Raw genomic sequence first — 16,894 nt, forward strand, 5'->3', positions numbered from 1 at the left:
CGGCGTAACGCTCATTCCTTCGACGATGAACGCGAATCCGACCATCACCCCTGGTGAGACAAAACCACGGCTCGTCAGTGAAGAGCACTTTTTGCCAGTCCTGTCTGGTCCAGCGACAGTGGGTTTGTGCACATAGGCAACGTTTTTGCCGGTGACGTCTGGCGAGGACAAGCCTTACAACAGGCCTACAAGCCCTCAGTCCAGCCTCTCTCAGCCTATTGCGGACAGTCTGAGCACTGATGAAGGGATTGTGCATTCCTGGTGTAACTCGGGCAGTTGTTGTTGCCATCCTGTACCTGTCCCGCAGGTGTGATGTTCGGATGTACCAATCCTGTGCAGGTGTTGTTACACGTGGTCTGCCACTGAGAGGACGATCAGCTGTCCGTCCTGTCTACCTGTAGCGCTGTCTTAGGCGTCTCACAGTACGGACATTGCAATTTATTGTCCAGGCCACATCTGCAGTCCTCATGCCTCATTGAAGCATGCCTAAGGCACGTTCATGCAGATGAGCAGGGACACTGGGCATCTTTCTTTTGGTGTTTTTCAGAGTCCGTAGAAAGGCCTCTTTAGTGTCCTAAGTTTTCATAACTGTGACCTTAATTGCCTACCGTCTGTAAGCTGTTAGTGTCTTAATGACTGTTCCACAGGTGCATGTTCATTAACTGCTTATGGTTCATTGAACAAGCATGGGAAACAGTGTTTAAACACTTAACAATGAAGATCTGTGAAGTTATTTGGATTTTTACAAATTATCTTTGAAAGACAAGGTCCTGAAAAAAGGAACGTTTATTTTTTAGCTGAGATATAGATAGATATATATTGTAATGCTCTACTTGTCAGTGTTCCAAACGGGACATTATTTACCTAATAATGTTTTTTAATGTTTGTTTTTTTACCTAAACACCAGATACAATTCATAGCTAGCGGTGCACTGGAATGACATTCAGTTGAAGTGGAATGACATCACTCATGGGATGGGTGGCCAAAAATAACTACCTGAAAGCCACACCCCCAAAGAGCCACAAGTATGACCACAGAGGCATACAGTGCCTTTGGAAAATATTCAGACCCTTTGACTTTTTCCACATTTCGTTAACAACCTTTTTCTAAAATGTTTTCAATTCTTCCCCGCCCCTCAATCTACACACAATACCCCATAACGACAAAGCAAAAACAGGTTTTTAGAATTTTTTGCAAATGTATTAAAAATAAAAACTTAAATATCATTTACATAAGTATTCAGACCCTTTACTCAGTACTTTCTTGAAGCACCTTTAGCAGCGTTTACAGCCTCATGCCATTTTGTGTATGACAAGCTTGGCACACCTGTATTTGGGGAGTTTCTGTCAGGTTGGATGGGGAGCGTCGCTGCACAGCTATTTTCAGGTCTCTCCAGAGATGTTCGATCGGGTTCATGTCCGCTCAAGGACATTCAGAGACTTGTCACGAAACCACTCCTGCATTGTCTTGGCTGTGTGTTTAGGGTCGTTGTCCTGTTGGAAGGTCAACAGTCACCCCAGTCTGAGGTCCTGAGCACTCTGGAGCAGGTTTTCATCAAGGATCTCTCTGTGCTTTGCTTCGTTCATCTTTCCCTCGATTCCGACTAGTCTCACAGTCTCTGCCACTGAAAAACATCCCTATAGCAAGATGCTGCCACCACCATGCTTCCGTCTGGCCACTCTACCATAAACGCTTGATTGGTGGAGTGCTCCTTCTGGAAGGTTCTCCCATCTCCACAGAGGAACTCTGTAGCTCTTTCAGAGTGACCATTGGGTTCTTGGTCACCTCCCTGACCATGGCCCTTCTCCCCCATTTTGCTCAGTTTGGCCAGCTCTAGGAAGAGTCTTGGTGGTTCCAAACTTCTTCCATTTAAGAATGATGGAGGACACTGTGTTCTTGGTACCCTTCCCCAGATGTGTGTGCCGACACAATCCTGTCTCGGAGCTCTATGGACAATTCCTTCGACCTCATGGCTTGGTTTTTGCTCTGACATGCACTGTCAACTGTGGGACCTTATATAGACAGGTGTGTGCCTTTCCAAATCATGTCCAATCAATGGAATTTACCACAGGTGGACTCCAATCAAGTTGTAGAAACATCTCAAGGATGATCAATGGAAACAGGATGCACTTGAGCTCAACTTCGAGTATCATAGCGAAGGGTCTGAATACGTATGTAAATAAGTTTTTTTTTTTTTGCTAAAATATTTCTAAAAACCTAATTTCACTTTGTCATTATGGGTTATTGTGTGTAGACTGATAAGAACAAAAATATTAAAGCAATTTTAGAATAAGGCTTTAACGTAACAAAATGTGGAAAAGGGGAAGGGGGTCATAAATACTTTCCCGAGTGCACTGTATGTCACTGTGCTTCTATGGCTATATGTGCAATGCCACTGCCTACTTCATTTGTTAATTTAACAAGACAGCTCATAATCCAGTGCCTTTATCACAGTCAACACCTATATTTTAGCTTAACAAAAAGAAACACTCAGCCTCATGGCAAACTAGCTTGATGGGAAGGGCTCATCAGGATGACTGACTGAACCGAATCCACTCGTCTCCACTCAACTCTTAGCTGCGCGACATACTTCATCAATGTGTGCACCGGCGTGTCGGTATAGCCTCTCCCTCAAAAATAGGTAGCACAAAAACTTCCATTGCCTTTTTTTACAGTTAATTATTACTGTAAAATTAGCCTATATAATTTCGACCACGCCATTTGAAATGTGAAAGGCAATGATGAATCATTAACGTTCCACGAGGATATTTCATATAATTTTGTATTATTAAAACTAGTACATAGACTAGTCACTTACCGGCAAAATTGAGTTACGTCGCGAGACTGCAGACATGATGAATTCATATATTTTTTTGCGTCTTTTAGCTTGTTAAAACGTATCCAACGTATGTTGAAGATGCCGACTACTGCAATCAAGAGCGTTGTCGAGTCGACAATGAATTAAACGCCGTGAATAGACGCTATGGCTGGGACCGAGTGTCGTGAATCAGCAACAGTCTAAAGGCTGCTGCATTTCAAGCAATGACGGACAGCAAAACCGTGTGGGGCGGGGTGGAGACACTGAAATCACCATAGTAACAATGCCGCAGCCCTGAGTATTCAAAAGACAGGGAGGGCAATAGGATCAGGTTTCACTGGACCAAAACTCGAGGTTTGTAGCGAGAGACGTTATATTGTTGCACTACCACAATTGTTACTGTTAGGTCTATTATTTGTATGCTGAACAAAAATAGAAAACGCAACATGCAACAGTATCAAAGATTTTTTTGAGTTACAGTTCATATAAAGGAAATCAGTCAATTTAAATAATTGAATTGGCCCTAATCTATGGATTTCACATGACTGGGAATACAGATATGCATCTGTTGGTCACAGATACCTTAAAAATGGTAGGGGCGTGGATCAGAAAACCAGTCAGTATCTGGTGTGACCACTATTTGCCAATTTTGCATTGAGTTGATCAGGCTGTTGGTTGTGGCCTGTGGGATGTTGTCCTACTCCTCTTCAATGACTATGCAAAGTTGCTGGATATTGGCTAGAACTGTAACACGCTGTCATACGTAAATCCAGAGCATTCTAAACATGCTCAATGGGTGACATGTCTGGTGAGTATGTAGGGCCATTTTCAGTTTCCATGAATTGTGTAGAGATCCTTGCGACATGGGGCCGTGCATGCTCATGTTGAAACATGAGGTGATGGTGGTGAATGAATGGCACGACAATGGGCATCAAGATCTCATTACGGTATCTCTGTGCGTTCAAATTTAACATTGATAAAACGCAATTGTGTTCATTGTCAGTAGCTTATGCCTGCCCACTCTGTTCAAAACAGCAAACAGCTTGTCCACACGGCACCATACACGTGGTCTGTGGTCGTGAGGCCAGTTGGACATACTGCCAAATTCTCTAAAACGACGTTGGAGACGGCTTATGGTAGAGAAATAAACATTCAGTTCTTTGGCAACAGCTCTGGTGGACATTGCCAATTGCACACTTCCTCAAAACTTGAGACATCTGTGTAGATCGTGCATTCAGTCATAGCACTATTATTTTTAGATAATTAATATGGCACTTCATGGACTATGAGTGGCTTGAACAGTAGGCCTAAGCTAATTTGTGTAAATAGCCTAAAGCTTACCCTACCAGTTTAGCAGTGAAACATGTTTGCACAAGATGTTTGCACATGGATGGTGCATCCAAATAAAGTTCTCCCCAAATGCAAATATTACATGGGTAGGAGTAGGCTGTTTACAGAAATTCTAGTCATTATTAATGTATGTTCATAGGCCTGGTCTATTCCCCTACTCATCTTGTTCAAAAGCCTACAATATTTCTAATGACTGCAATTTAGCATGCTTTTGCATTCTATTCTTTATGCAACCCCTTGATATCCTGCAAAGCCTAATTTATATATTTAAATTCAATATCTTGATTTATGAGTTACATAATCTTACTATAAGAGATCAGGGCATTTGTTTGTAGCCTATAAAGGGGATTAACTAAAATATAGGATTTAATGGAGATTACATGGAGAAAAAAACACATTTGTGAATCTTGCACCCCACATGAACTGCTCAAGTCACACTTTCAGATAGCATAGATACAATTTTTATTTTACAGCAGCCAATATTTCATGCACGTGTTATCTGTATGTCCCTGATCCCGTTCCAAGGACGGCACAAAACCTTGAGCATCCTTCCTCTCCACCAAGATTACACACCTTGATCTAGCTGACACCATACTGAAGATGTCAGCGTGGCTTCAATAGGCTACAGATGTTTCATTTCCATAAATCGTATCTGACGTTCACTTACCTCTCCGGCTGTTATTCGCTGGACTATCTGCTCGACCAAACTCGGTAGCATATCCTGATTTTCTTCGGTATCCGCAGTATCCGACATAATGATTTATAATGTCGACAAAATGCAGGGATTATAATTAACAAAATGGGTCAATAACAAATAAATATCCTAACAAATACTGTAAAAATCGATTGGCTTCCAAAAGAGAGAAGGTAACATTCGGAGAAATATGGTTGCATCTTCATCCTCAGTACATCGAGCAGCCTAAATAGCATACAATTCATTCCCCAGCTGCTTGAGGAGAACATTCTGCAAGATTTATCAAGAGAAATAATATTTGATGCGTAACCCCGCCCTCACTGTACATCTCAGGCGTGCGTTTACCCGCGCAGTTAGACATCAGCAGCGTCATCCGCGATGTCTTTAACTGAGCCCTTTGTATTTCACCCAACAAATGAAGACTATGGCTATTTTGAAATTACAGATAATAACCGCATGATGTTTGGGAATATAATGGATTTTACTGAGATAAAATTAAGGAATTAAATTGGAGTCACCTGATTACGCATTCAACAGTGCCTTCATGTATGCATGATAGGCCTATAAAGAGTTGTTTAGCCTACACGTTAGTTCATTACAATCTGAAAACACATAGGCTATGCCTTTTTGCCTAATAGTTTACGCGTTCTTTTGTTCAATTTGTTTAGCAATTTTAGCAACAATAGTCTTTAGAGGCTAAAGCCTATTGTGGTCTTCCCAGCATATCCCTTCAAATAAATGATTTCATGCTGTAACGAAAACCACAATTTAAGACAAGCGTTTATGATAAACCTGTTAATTATATTGAATAGGTCAGCGATTTATGATAATCCTGTTAATTATATTGAATAGGTCAGCGATTGAGAGGATTAAATTGGGCATAACTGCTGCGATGCCACTTGTTCCACGCAACGCGACGGCGTCACCAGATGGCCGCTTCAGGCGGATGGTGAAAAAAAACAAGCGGAGGTCTTTGAAAGCCCATGTCATGTCTTACAACCATTATCAGTGCACCATATAAAGCCACATAATGGACCCCACGCGGCACTGGCTTGTGTGATTGAGTCATTCAATTATTTAGTCATTATTTAACTACTGGTTTAAAAGGGCTTAAGAAATGCATTACTCGTACAATTATGTAACTTTTAAGTAAAGTCGTCCTTGGCTTAGAAATGGCATGTCATGTCACATGCAAGGTCAGATGCTGTATACTTTTTATTTGTAGCAAAGAAAATGACATTTTCCTGAGTCTTCATAAGGATTGTAGTCTTAATTAAGAGTGCATAGCTGAGACCAGGGCAATGTTGTACTACTGATAAAGTACTTCTGTTTTATACTCTGTCATCGTGCTGATTTTGTTGGCACACCTTCACTTTGCAGTAAAAATCAAGATAGGGGAGGGATGCTGGATTTCATGAGATGCTGATTAAAGTGGTGAGTGGATTAACTAACTGATGACTGGCAAACCAGCAAACTGCAGACCCCAAGGACAATCTCCTTGATTAGATCTAAGACTACACAACCTCTGATGACAATTTACTGTTACTTTAAACTGAAACATAAACAGGCTTCTTTCTATCTCGCACTCTGCACAAAAGAAAAGGTAGGCATGTTTTACATAAATATGCACTTCCAAGCCAGTTTTAGCACAAGTTTAGTTGATTTGACATGATACAGAGAATTATGCTATTATTTATTTCACATAACATTGCATATCAAACCCACCTACCTCACTGAAATAGCAGTGATAAGATTGAGCACTTGCATGATAGACGTGACATTTATATAATATCTACACTCAATATTTCTATAATGTATAGAAAAAATTTATTCAATGTAACTTTTTTCTGTATAGTTCATGTCAAGACAAACATTCATGTGTCTTTTGACCCAATAACACATCTGCAGCGACAGGCAAATCCATACAGTAAAGGCCCCTCGGGTTAGAGAGCCCAGTTTTTGCTGTGTGAAGAACATTTCAGAGAAAGGAATGAAGTTTGAGGGAGTGGTCTCGTGACTTGTCAGCCTAGGAGTACAGAAAACTGCCCTAACCCCAAAATATTACTGGAGCCAGCTACACAGGTTAACAAAATACACAGATGCTAAAAAACAACTTATCCTGGACAAACACAAGAGGCTTGATCGGTGTGTGACCATGTCAGTTTCCGACAAAAACATTTTGACCAAATAACAACGACACGCAATAGGCAAAAAGTCTTAAAGATCTTTTGAGAATGTAGCAGAGAACCTACAGTGTTTCTAGCAGCTAGAAGTTCAGTCTTTTAAAGAGCATGTGTCTCAGAGGAAGGGAAATAAATACAGTATCTACAACGCATTTCATTATAACACTCAAAAGACGCTAAGCAGAATGAGCTCTCGCCCGGCCTGAGCGTCTACTCCGCCAGTTTGTGCTCAATTAATGATGGGCCCAATAATTTATTTATTCACCTTTCCCCCCTGTTTCAATGAGACCCACTATCGTTTCTATTTCTAAGGTAACCGAGGGAACTGCTGCACATGGCTTAGGGGCTATGGTGGCAGTACTTGGAGGCTGGGGTGTGGTGGTGGGAGGCATGCTGCTGTCAGCTTCAGGTGTCTCTCCACGTCTGGTGCAGATGCTGCAGATACTCAACGGCCCTCTTGCTCACGCTCAGGGTGGTGTGAACCTGCTGCAGGTTGGCCTCCCCTATCAACGACAGGCCGCAGATCCCAAAGTAGGCGTGCAGCGGGTCTGGAACAGACACGAAGACCAGAAGAGAGAGGAAGGTAGGTCAGACAAGTGACATGCCCCAGGACCTGACACTGAAAGGGCACTGTGGCTTCGGTCACATTCCACGTTCGATTGCATTGCTGACGTTGCTTTGCATCAACTAATGGTTGGACGCTATGTCATCAACTGCGCAGTCAGGCATCCGATTGCTATAGCATACGATGTGGTTAGCTGTATGTTTGTAAATAACAGGAAGGCCCGCACACTGTTTATGCTCCAAATTTACCGCTTTGACAATGCTTCGATCCGAAACGGATCTTCGTGAGGTTTAACACCTTTGTGAGATCTGGCAGGTGCCTGCAATGTAGTCAGACTGGAATGTGACTAGCGGACTTTTAAAAATCATATAGAAGACAAGGTCCACAGCTCCTTTAACAACCTCACATTTGCTCGACATGAATTAGTGGCTGCACCTGATGGCTGTACAGACCCAAAAATAATATCAAGAAATAACTAAGATGTGGTTTTAAGAGAGAGCAACTCTAAAGTGCTGCAAAAACAGGATTAAATTGCATACATCAATAACTGTCACTATGGACCACTTGCTTATGAATAAATGTCACGACTTCCGCCGAAGTCGGTCCCTCTCCTTGTTCGGGTGGCGTTCGGCGGTCGACGTCACCGGTCTTCTAGCCATCGCCGATCCACCTTTCATTTTCCATTTGTTTTGTCTCGTCTTCCCACACACCTGGTTTCAATACCATCATTACATGTTGTGTATTTTACCCTCTGTTGCCCCCATGCCCTTGTCCGGAATTGTTTATTGTAGTGCTTGTGCACGTTATGCTGGTGTGTAACGGGTTTTGTTTACCCATTGATTTATTGTTCTGTTTACGGTGGTTTTATTTATTAAACTGCGCCGTTGTAAATCAGTTTTTGCTCTCCCGTGCGTGACTTCTCTGCCGCCAGTACGTACCCCCTACAATAAAACAGATCTTGACATAATTGACAGATTGCCAATAATGTCTAGCTGATCCCAATTATGTTTCGAGTGACACATCACAACACTTTTCCATACTTTGTCTTATGCAAGATGTATCTCTTCTTAGGAAAGCATTAATAGGCTGCTACACATTACTAGAGAGAAGAACAGTGTCATGACGTTGGCCTGGGGGTAGGTTTATGACAGTCATAAATACCTCTTTCCTCCTTTTTCCCTCTCCCTACTATAACTGATGTGACATAAGAAAACTCATTGGTTAACATAGAGATTCTGGGAACATCAGAAGTTGGGGGGGAATGAACTATATTCTGGTAATCCGACCAACTGAACATATGCGGTGGTACTTAAGGTATATTATGTCACTTCGGTTGCCCTCTGACACATTCTCATCAATGATAGAATGACATAAACTCTACTGTGGAAAGTCTAAATGTCAGAGGTATCGGATTCGCATGGAATTGTTGTTTAATTCAAATGTTTGAATATGAAATTATTTGTGAAGAGATGAAATGTAATTTTAGCTTCCAAATGAGAGATTTGGGTTTTCATAAGTTTGGCTTCTGCTCAACCAGGGGCCCGCCCCTGTGAAGAGACATGGGTTATAAACTTTTCAGACACACCCCTCTCCCTCCACTATAAAAGCCATTGACAAAAATATAACTTCCTGTTCCGGGTACATCCGGATGACGATCCGATGTCAGAATGGTTCAGATAATAACTACAGAACTAAGCCAACATCAGCATGGACTTTGGTTTCAAATGGTATGAACTTTGAACTCGTATTCACTACAGAAGTGATACCTCCTAGCCGTTGAGTTAGCAACAGCTGCTACAAACGCAGGTTAGGAAGGACAGTCAGAGTATCCCGTCTACTACACAACGACGTTACCACATATCCAGTGACCACCAGAGACATTCTTCAAAGGACAGAGGACTCGGGTTGGCGATACGGTCTTCCATCTACCACCAACCTACTGAAGCGCAGCTCAGAGTAAATATTTATTGCATTTTCCTTTTCTAAATGGGCGGTAATTTAGAATGCATAAGATACTGTATTTACGATGGTACAGCTTCGCCTATGTTCCAGTCTCCCGCTCTTTCACTAAAATCCCGCCCCTTTTCTTTGTGGAACAAGCTGTCATATCTATTCTGCCCGCTAGGGACGTTTTCCTTTATGACTGCACTTTGTAATCAAGTTATGATTTAATTGTGTATGTGTGATTCTGTGTGATTAGTTAGGTATTTAGTAAATAAATAATTAAACCCAATTTTGTATTGCTGATTCAACTTGTTAGCCAGGATTCTTGCAGATAACCAAGGATTTACCACTTTCAGATGAGACTGAATAAAATGACGATTAATGTGACTGCTATGGATGTAAAATATTACTAAATCTTTAAGAGTTTATTCGGAAGATAACAGCTCTATAAATATTATTTTGTGGTGTCCCTCTCTAGTTAATTATATTTACATGATTAGTTCAATCAGGTAATATTAATTACGGAGAAATTATTTTATAGAATAGCATGTCATAGCAATTAATCTGGCATAGACAAAGACACGACAACAGTACATGCAGTAAGTACATGATAGTAAGTACATGATACTACCTCAATTGTCTTTGTGAGTAATAACAGTCAATGGATGCATTGTTTTACTGGCCCTTTAAGGGACCATAAATAATGCACCATGACCCCTTTAAACTGTCCATCTTCCATGGGACCCCACTAAAAGCCTTCCAGGCACAGTGAACGTACCATCATTGAATTATAATGAAAAGACAGATTGGAAGCGGACATTAAAATCCATTAAAAAGTAATTTCAACATGAATTATGACTCAAGGTCATGTGGAATTTTCTTGCAGGATTGCTGTACAAAACATTAAGAACACCTTCCTAATATTGACTTGCACGCACCCCCCCTCCCCCAATTTGTTGTAGGCATGGACTCTACAAATTGTCAAAAGTGTTCCATAGCGATGGTGTCGAAAGTGTTCCATATGGATGCTGGCCCATGTTGTGTCAAATTGACTGGATGTCCTTTGGGTGGTGGACCATTCTTGAAACACACAGGAAACTGTTGAGTATGAAAAACTCAGCAGCGTTGCAGTTCTTGACACAAACCGGTGCACCTGGCACCTACTACCACACCCTGTTCAAAGCCACTTAAATCTTTTGTCTTGCCCATTCACCCTCTGAACGGCACACACACACACACAGTCCATGTCTCAAGGCTTAAAAATCCTTCCTGTCGCCTCTCCTTCATCGACACTGATTGAAGTGGATTTAACACAAGTGACATCAATAAGGGATCATAGCTTTCACCCGGTCAGCCTGTCATGGAATGAACAGTCGTTCATAATGTTTTGTACATTCAGTGTATGTCTTCCATGATGACATACATTCTTTTAACTGCAACCCATCTAAAGATTGTCAAAATAAAAACTAGCAATGAAATATTACACAAAATAATTTAAAAATAATAACTGTTACACTTCACTGCATGCACTCTAACAATACTTTTGTGTGATAGTTCTCTCATATTGTTCCTTCTTTATTCTCATTCCCCTCCATCTAAATGATCTGAGAACCAATTCAACCAAACAGTTCCTTTAATGTAAGGCCTGTTCCTTCCCCTGTGTCCTCATAAATTAGACATCCCTGCCCCCTGGCTATTGGCTTACTGGGCGTTTTCCATTGACAAAGGCCAACACTCCCTCCCACCCCATCTACACCTGTACAGAGTCAGAGTAACCTTACCTGGATGACTGTCTGGTCATTTAGCGAAGCTGCCCACCAAATGGTCCTGAGTGGACAGGATGTAGTTCCAGGTTCTTCTCAAAATTAGTATACCGAAAGACGTCTAGGGCTGAAAATAGGAGAGGTTAGAATTAGGCCAGGGGGGGGGGGGGGATCACTGTGACACCTTAGAGCTAGAGCACACCAGCGCTCTACAGAGCTCTTACTAAATAAAATAAATAAAAACATTTTAAGTGAGAAGTAGGGATTGGTCTGAAACCAAAAATTCAAGAGCACCACAATGCCTACATTACCCATGCTCTACCAAGGTTTTCCAGCGCACAGCTTTTGACCTACTACAGCTATGTTGGTCTATTGTACTTCAAACAATGTGTATGCAGGATGCTTAGGATTCAAACCTTCTCAAACAGCCTATGAATGCAAATCCCGCCTTCATTCCGCTTTGATCAACCTTTTTTCGACACTGTGTGAATCCGGGCTGATAATAGGTCACTTTGTTTTATAGAGGAGCCGGTATGCAGTTCCTTGAAAATTTGAAGTGGGCTCTCCGGACAGGGCTCTCTGGACAGCTCCGGCCCAAGTTGAGCACTGATCTTAAGGCAAAGTTCATCGTCAGAACATTCATAGGCGCATCGTTAAATCTCTGAGCTGTTTCCCAAAACCATCGTCACTACAGTTACACTTGAAAACACTTGTCATTTACCGACTGCCTCAGACCACTTGTAGAATGCTAACTGGGTCGTTAAATGCTTTTTTGCCCTTTATTCACAGAAGATCTCAGCTAAACATAGAATCGATAAATTCAGAACAAAGTTGACTACAATACTAAATATGCTTCAAATGAAAACCGAGATGACTGCATTAAAATATAAATACAGTAGCCTACATAGGCCTATATATTTCAGTCATATTGAAATCAATTTCATGTTCAATCAATTGAGTTCTATTTTGCTAATTGCAGGCTACCATCTCATTTTTGCCTCAATTTCATGATGTGTAGGCCTAACAACACGTGCGCTATGATGTGTCCAATATTCGATTTAGTACATAGCCTAAGCATTAGAATAAGCCGCCTCAATATTTGCAGCCATAGGTGATCATTTCTCTCTAGGAGCTGATCTGTCGTCAGTATCTAATGTTAAGGTAAGATTTGAATGGAGAACGCTGACCCGAGACCAGCCCTGCCTTTCTTTCGATCCCATCAGTATCGACACATGCTCTAACGAAGCACTTATTTAAAGTTCTCCCTACGTGGTGTTTTGGGAAACGCATGTGAATTCTTCAGCCGTCATAGAAATGATGCATCGTTAAAAACCTTTGTAAGCTTAAGTTTCATCGCTATCAGGAAACCGGGCCTGTGATATTGCTTGACCCTGCTGGTCGTCTATGAACACTTGAATATTTTTGTAGAACGATCTGGCCTTTATGGCCATGTAGCCTTATAATCTCCACCTGGCACAGCCAGAAAAGGATTGGTCACCCCTCAGAGCTTGGTTCCGCTCTAGGTTTCTTCCTAGGTTCCTGCCTTTCTAGGGAGTTTTTTTCTAGCTATTGTGCTACTACATTTGAATTGCTTGATCTTTGGGGTTTTAGGTTGGGCTTCTGTATAAGTGTAATGGGTTGAAAACAAAGTCACTAAAAAAGGACACCCCTTTATAATTATTATATTTTTTAAACCAATTTGTTTATGTATTTGTCTTAATCTAAATTGTATATTCTACATGCTTTAGCATTAGTAGTCCATCAGGCCAATAGATGACGCTGTTGCACATTCTTCAGAATAAAGAAAGTGGCAGAACTTTGCAGATGTAAACTTGTGTCTGTTCTTTTTACTATTACAGGTGTGTAACAGAACTTCCAAAACATCAAAAGAATATGTAATAACATGCTATTTAACAACTTTGTCAAGGTATTATCACGTTAGGAAAGGTTTTGTGTTGTTTTTGTGTCGAACTGAGTGAGAGAAGAACGTGATTTACAGTGAGTGAGAGTATATGTTAGCTTGATGCTAGCTGAGGTAAAAACTATTTACAAGTCACAGTGACTATGTTTACTGAGCAGCTTACTTGTACTGGATTTTGTCTAGGAGATTTTATAAAGAATCCAGTTGTTAAGGATTTCTGAGTTCGTTTGACATGTTAATGGTTTTGTGAAAAATTGTGCTGACGAGCTGGTCAACTGCCTGCGCACGCTCAGTCTGGAACATGGACTTTCAGTGCAAACAGTGCGGGTGCATGAGAGAGAGACGATTTTACGGAGGTGCTACTATCTTAAAGCTGAATGTATTGTTGTCAGTTATCTATATTGGTGGCGGTATATAGAAAAACATAAAGTTATTTTTGTCTATATATAGAGTACCAGTCAAAAGTTTGGACACCTACTCATTCATTGGTTTTTCTGCAGCAGAGGTAACCCTGGGTCTTCCTTTCCTGTGGCGGTCCTCATGAGAGCCAGTTTCATCATAGTGCTTGATGGTTTTAGCGACTGCACTTGAAGAAACTTTCAAAGTTCTTGACATTTTCCGGATTGAGTGACCTTCATGTCTTCAAGTAATGATGGACTGTTGTTTCTCTTTGCTTATTTGAGCTGTTCTTGCCATAAATTGGACTTGGTCTATGACCAAATAGGGCAATCTTCTGTATACCATCCCTACCTTGTCACAACACAACTGATTGGCACAAATGTACTTTTAATAAGTTAATTGAAATGCATTCCAGGTGACTACCTCATGAAGCTGGTTGAGCGAATGCCAAGAGTGTGCAAAGCTGTCATCAAGAAAAAGGGTGGTTACTTAGAAGAATCTTAAATATAAAATAAATTTGGATTTTTTGGTTATTATATGATTCCACGTGTTATTTCATAGTGTTGATGTCTTCACTATTATTATACAATGTAGAAAATAGTAAAAATAAATTAAAACCCTGGAATGAGTAGGTGTGTCCAAACTTTTGACTAGTACTGTATACAGTTGAAGTCGGAAGTTTACGTACACCTTAGCCTAATACATTTAAACTCAGTTTTTCACAATTCCTGACATTTAATCCGAGAAAAATTCCCTGTCTTAGGTCAGTTAGGATCACCACTTTATTTTAAGAATGTGAAATGTCAGAATAATAGTAGAGAGAATGATTTATTTCAGGTTTTATTTCTTAATATCACATTCCCAGTGGGTCAAAAGTTTACATACACTCAACTAGTATTTAGTAGCATTGCCTTAAAATTGTTTAACTGGGGTCAAACGTTTCAGGCAGCCTTCCACAAGCTTCCCACAATAAGTTGGGTGAATTTTGGCCCATTCCTCCTGACAGAGCTGGTGTAACTGAGTCAGGTTTGTAGGCCTCTTTGCTCGCACACGCTTTTTCAGTTCTGCCCACAAATTTTCAATGGGATTGAGGTCAGGACTTTGTGATGGCCACTCCAATACCTTGACGTTGTTGTCCTTAAGCCATTTTGCCACAACTTTGGAAGTATACTTGGGGTCATTGTTCATTTGGAAGACCCATTTGCGACCAAGCTTTAACTTCCTGACTGATGTCTTGAGATGTTGCTTCAATAAATCCACATAATTTTCCTACCTCATGATGTCATCTATTTTGTGAAGTGCACCAGTCCCTCCTGCAGCAAAGCACCCCCACAACATGATGCTGCCACCCCCGTGCTTCACGGTTGGGATGGTGTTGTTCGGCTTGCAAGCATCCCCCTTTTTCCTCCAAACATAACGATGGTCATTATGGCCAAACAGTTCTATTTTTGTTTCATCAGACCAGAGGACATTTCTCCAAAAAGTACGATCTTTGTCCCCATGTGCAGTTTTAAAACCGTAGTCAGTTTTTGTAAATGTCGGTTTTGGAGCAGTGGCTTCTTCCTTGCTGAGCGGCCTTTCAGGTTATGTCGATATGGGACTCATTTTACAGTGGATATAGATGAATGAAAAAGGAAACCGCACACTGCTCTTGATAGTATCACCGATATTTAATAAGCTTACGTATCGGCCACACGGCCTTCGCCAGAGCTTTTGTGGATATAGATACATTACATTACATTTACATTTAAGTCATTTAGCAGACGCTCTTATCCAGAGCGACTTACAAATTGGTGCATTCACCTTATGATATCCAGTGGAACAACCACTTTACAATAGTGCATCTAACTCTTTTAAGGGGGGGGGGGGGGGTTAGAAGGATTACTTTATCCTATCCTAGGTATTCCTTAAAGAGGTGGGGTTTCAGGTGTCTCCGGAAGGTGGTGATTGACTCCGCTGACCTGGCGTCGTGAGGGAGTTTGTTCCACCATTGGGGTGCCAGAGCAGCGAACAGTTTTGACTGGGCTGAGCGGGAACTGTACTTCCTCAGAGGTAGGGAGGCGAGCAGGCCAGAGGTGGATGAACGCAGTGCCCTTGTTTGGGTGTAGGGCCTGATCAGAGCCTGAAGGTACGGAGGTGCCGTTCCCCTCACAGCTCCGTAGGCAAGCACCATGGTCTTGTAGCGGATGCGAGCTTCAACTGGAAGCCAGTGGAGAGAGCGGAGGAGCGGGGTGACGTGAGAGAACTTGGGAAAGTTGAACACCAGACGGGCTGCGGCGTTCTGGATGAGTTGTAGGGGTTTAATGGCACAGGCAGGGAGCCCAGCCAACAGCGAGTTGCAGTAATCCAGACGGGAGATGACAAGTGCCTGGATTAGGACCTGCGCCGCTTCCTGCGTGAGGCAGGGTCGTACTCTGCGAATGTTGTAGAGCATGAACCTACAGGAACGGGTCACCGCCTTGATGTTAGTTGAGAACGACAGGGTGTTGTCCAGGATCACGCCAAGGTTCTTAGCACTCTGGGAGGAGGACACAATGGAGTTGTCAACCGTGATGGCGAGATCATGGAACGGGCAGTCCTTCCCCGGGAGGAAGAGCAGCTCCGTCTTGCCGAGGTTCAGCTTGAGGTGGTGATCCGTCATCCACACTGATATGTCTGCCAGACATGCAGAGATGCGATTCACCACCTGGTTATCAGAGGGGGGAAAGGAGAAGATTAATTGTGTGTCGTCTGCATAGCAATGATAGGAGAGACCATGTGAGGATATGACAGAGCCAAGTGACTTGGTGTATAGCGAGAATAGGAGAGGGCCTAGAACAGAGCCCTGGGGGACACCAGTGGTGAGAGCACGTGGTGCGGAGACAGATTCTCGCCACGCCACCTGGTAGGAGCGACTTGTCAGGTAGGACGCAATCCAAGCGTGGGCCGCGCCGGAGATGCCCAGCTCGGAGAGGGTGGAGAGGAGGATCTGATGGTTCACAGTATCAAAGGCAGCCGATAGGTCTAGAAGGATGAGAGCAGAGGAGCGAGAGTTAGCTTTAGCAGTGCGGAGCGCCTCCGTGACACAGAGAAGAGCAGTCTCAGTTGAATGACTAGTCTTGAAACCTGACTGATTTGGATCAAGAAGGTCATTCTGAGAGAGATAGCAGGAGAGCTGGCCAAGGACGGCACGTTCAAGAGTTTTGGAGAGAAAAGAAAGAAGGGATACTGGTCTGTAGTTGTTGACATCGGAGGGATCGAGTGTAGGTTTTTTCAGA

The 16,894-nt window shown here is 42.2% G+C and overlaps 1 protein-coding gene and 1 pseudogene across 3 annotated transcripts in view; both read right to left on the minus strand.

Moving 5' to 3' along the window:
- Window positions 1–5,236, minus strand: part of LOC139545788 (E3 ubiquitin-protein ligase TRIM36-like) — a 28,580-nt gene extending 23,344 nt beyond the window's left edge. The window contains exon 1 of one of the 3 annotated variants that reach the window (XM_071353958.1): window positions 4,836–5,236. In XM_071353958.1, coding sequence (XP_071210059.1) covers window positions 4,836–4,922 — 87 coding nt within the window. In that variant the 5' untranslated portion in view covers window positions 4,923–5,236. Of the gene's footprint in view, window positions 1–2,818; window positions 3,167–4,835 lie in introns of those variants that run through there. The other 2 variants (XM_071353956.1, XM_071353957.1) reach the window with 2 other exon arrangements.
- Window positions 5,237–6,666: 1,430 nt separating this feature from the next.
- The window catches only part of LOC139545892 (geranylgeranyl transferase type-1 subunit beta-like), a 31,990-nt pseudogene continuing 21,762 nt past the window's right edge, over window positions 6,667–16,894 (minus strand).

Source organism: Salvelinus alpinus, chromosome 19 (genome assembly GCF_045679555.1).
Source record: "Salvelinus alpinus chromosome 19, SLU_Salpinus.1, whole genome shotgun sequence".
Classification (NCBI taxonomy): Eukaryota; Metazoa; Chordata; class Actinopteri; order Salmoniformes; family Salmonidae; genus Salvelinus; species Salvelinus alpinus.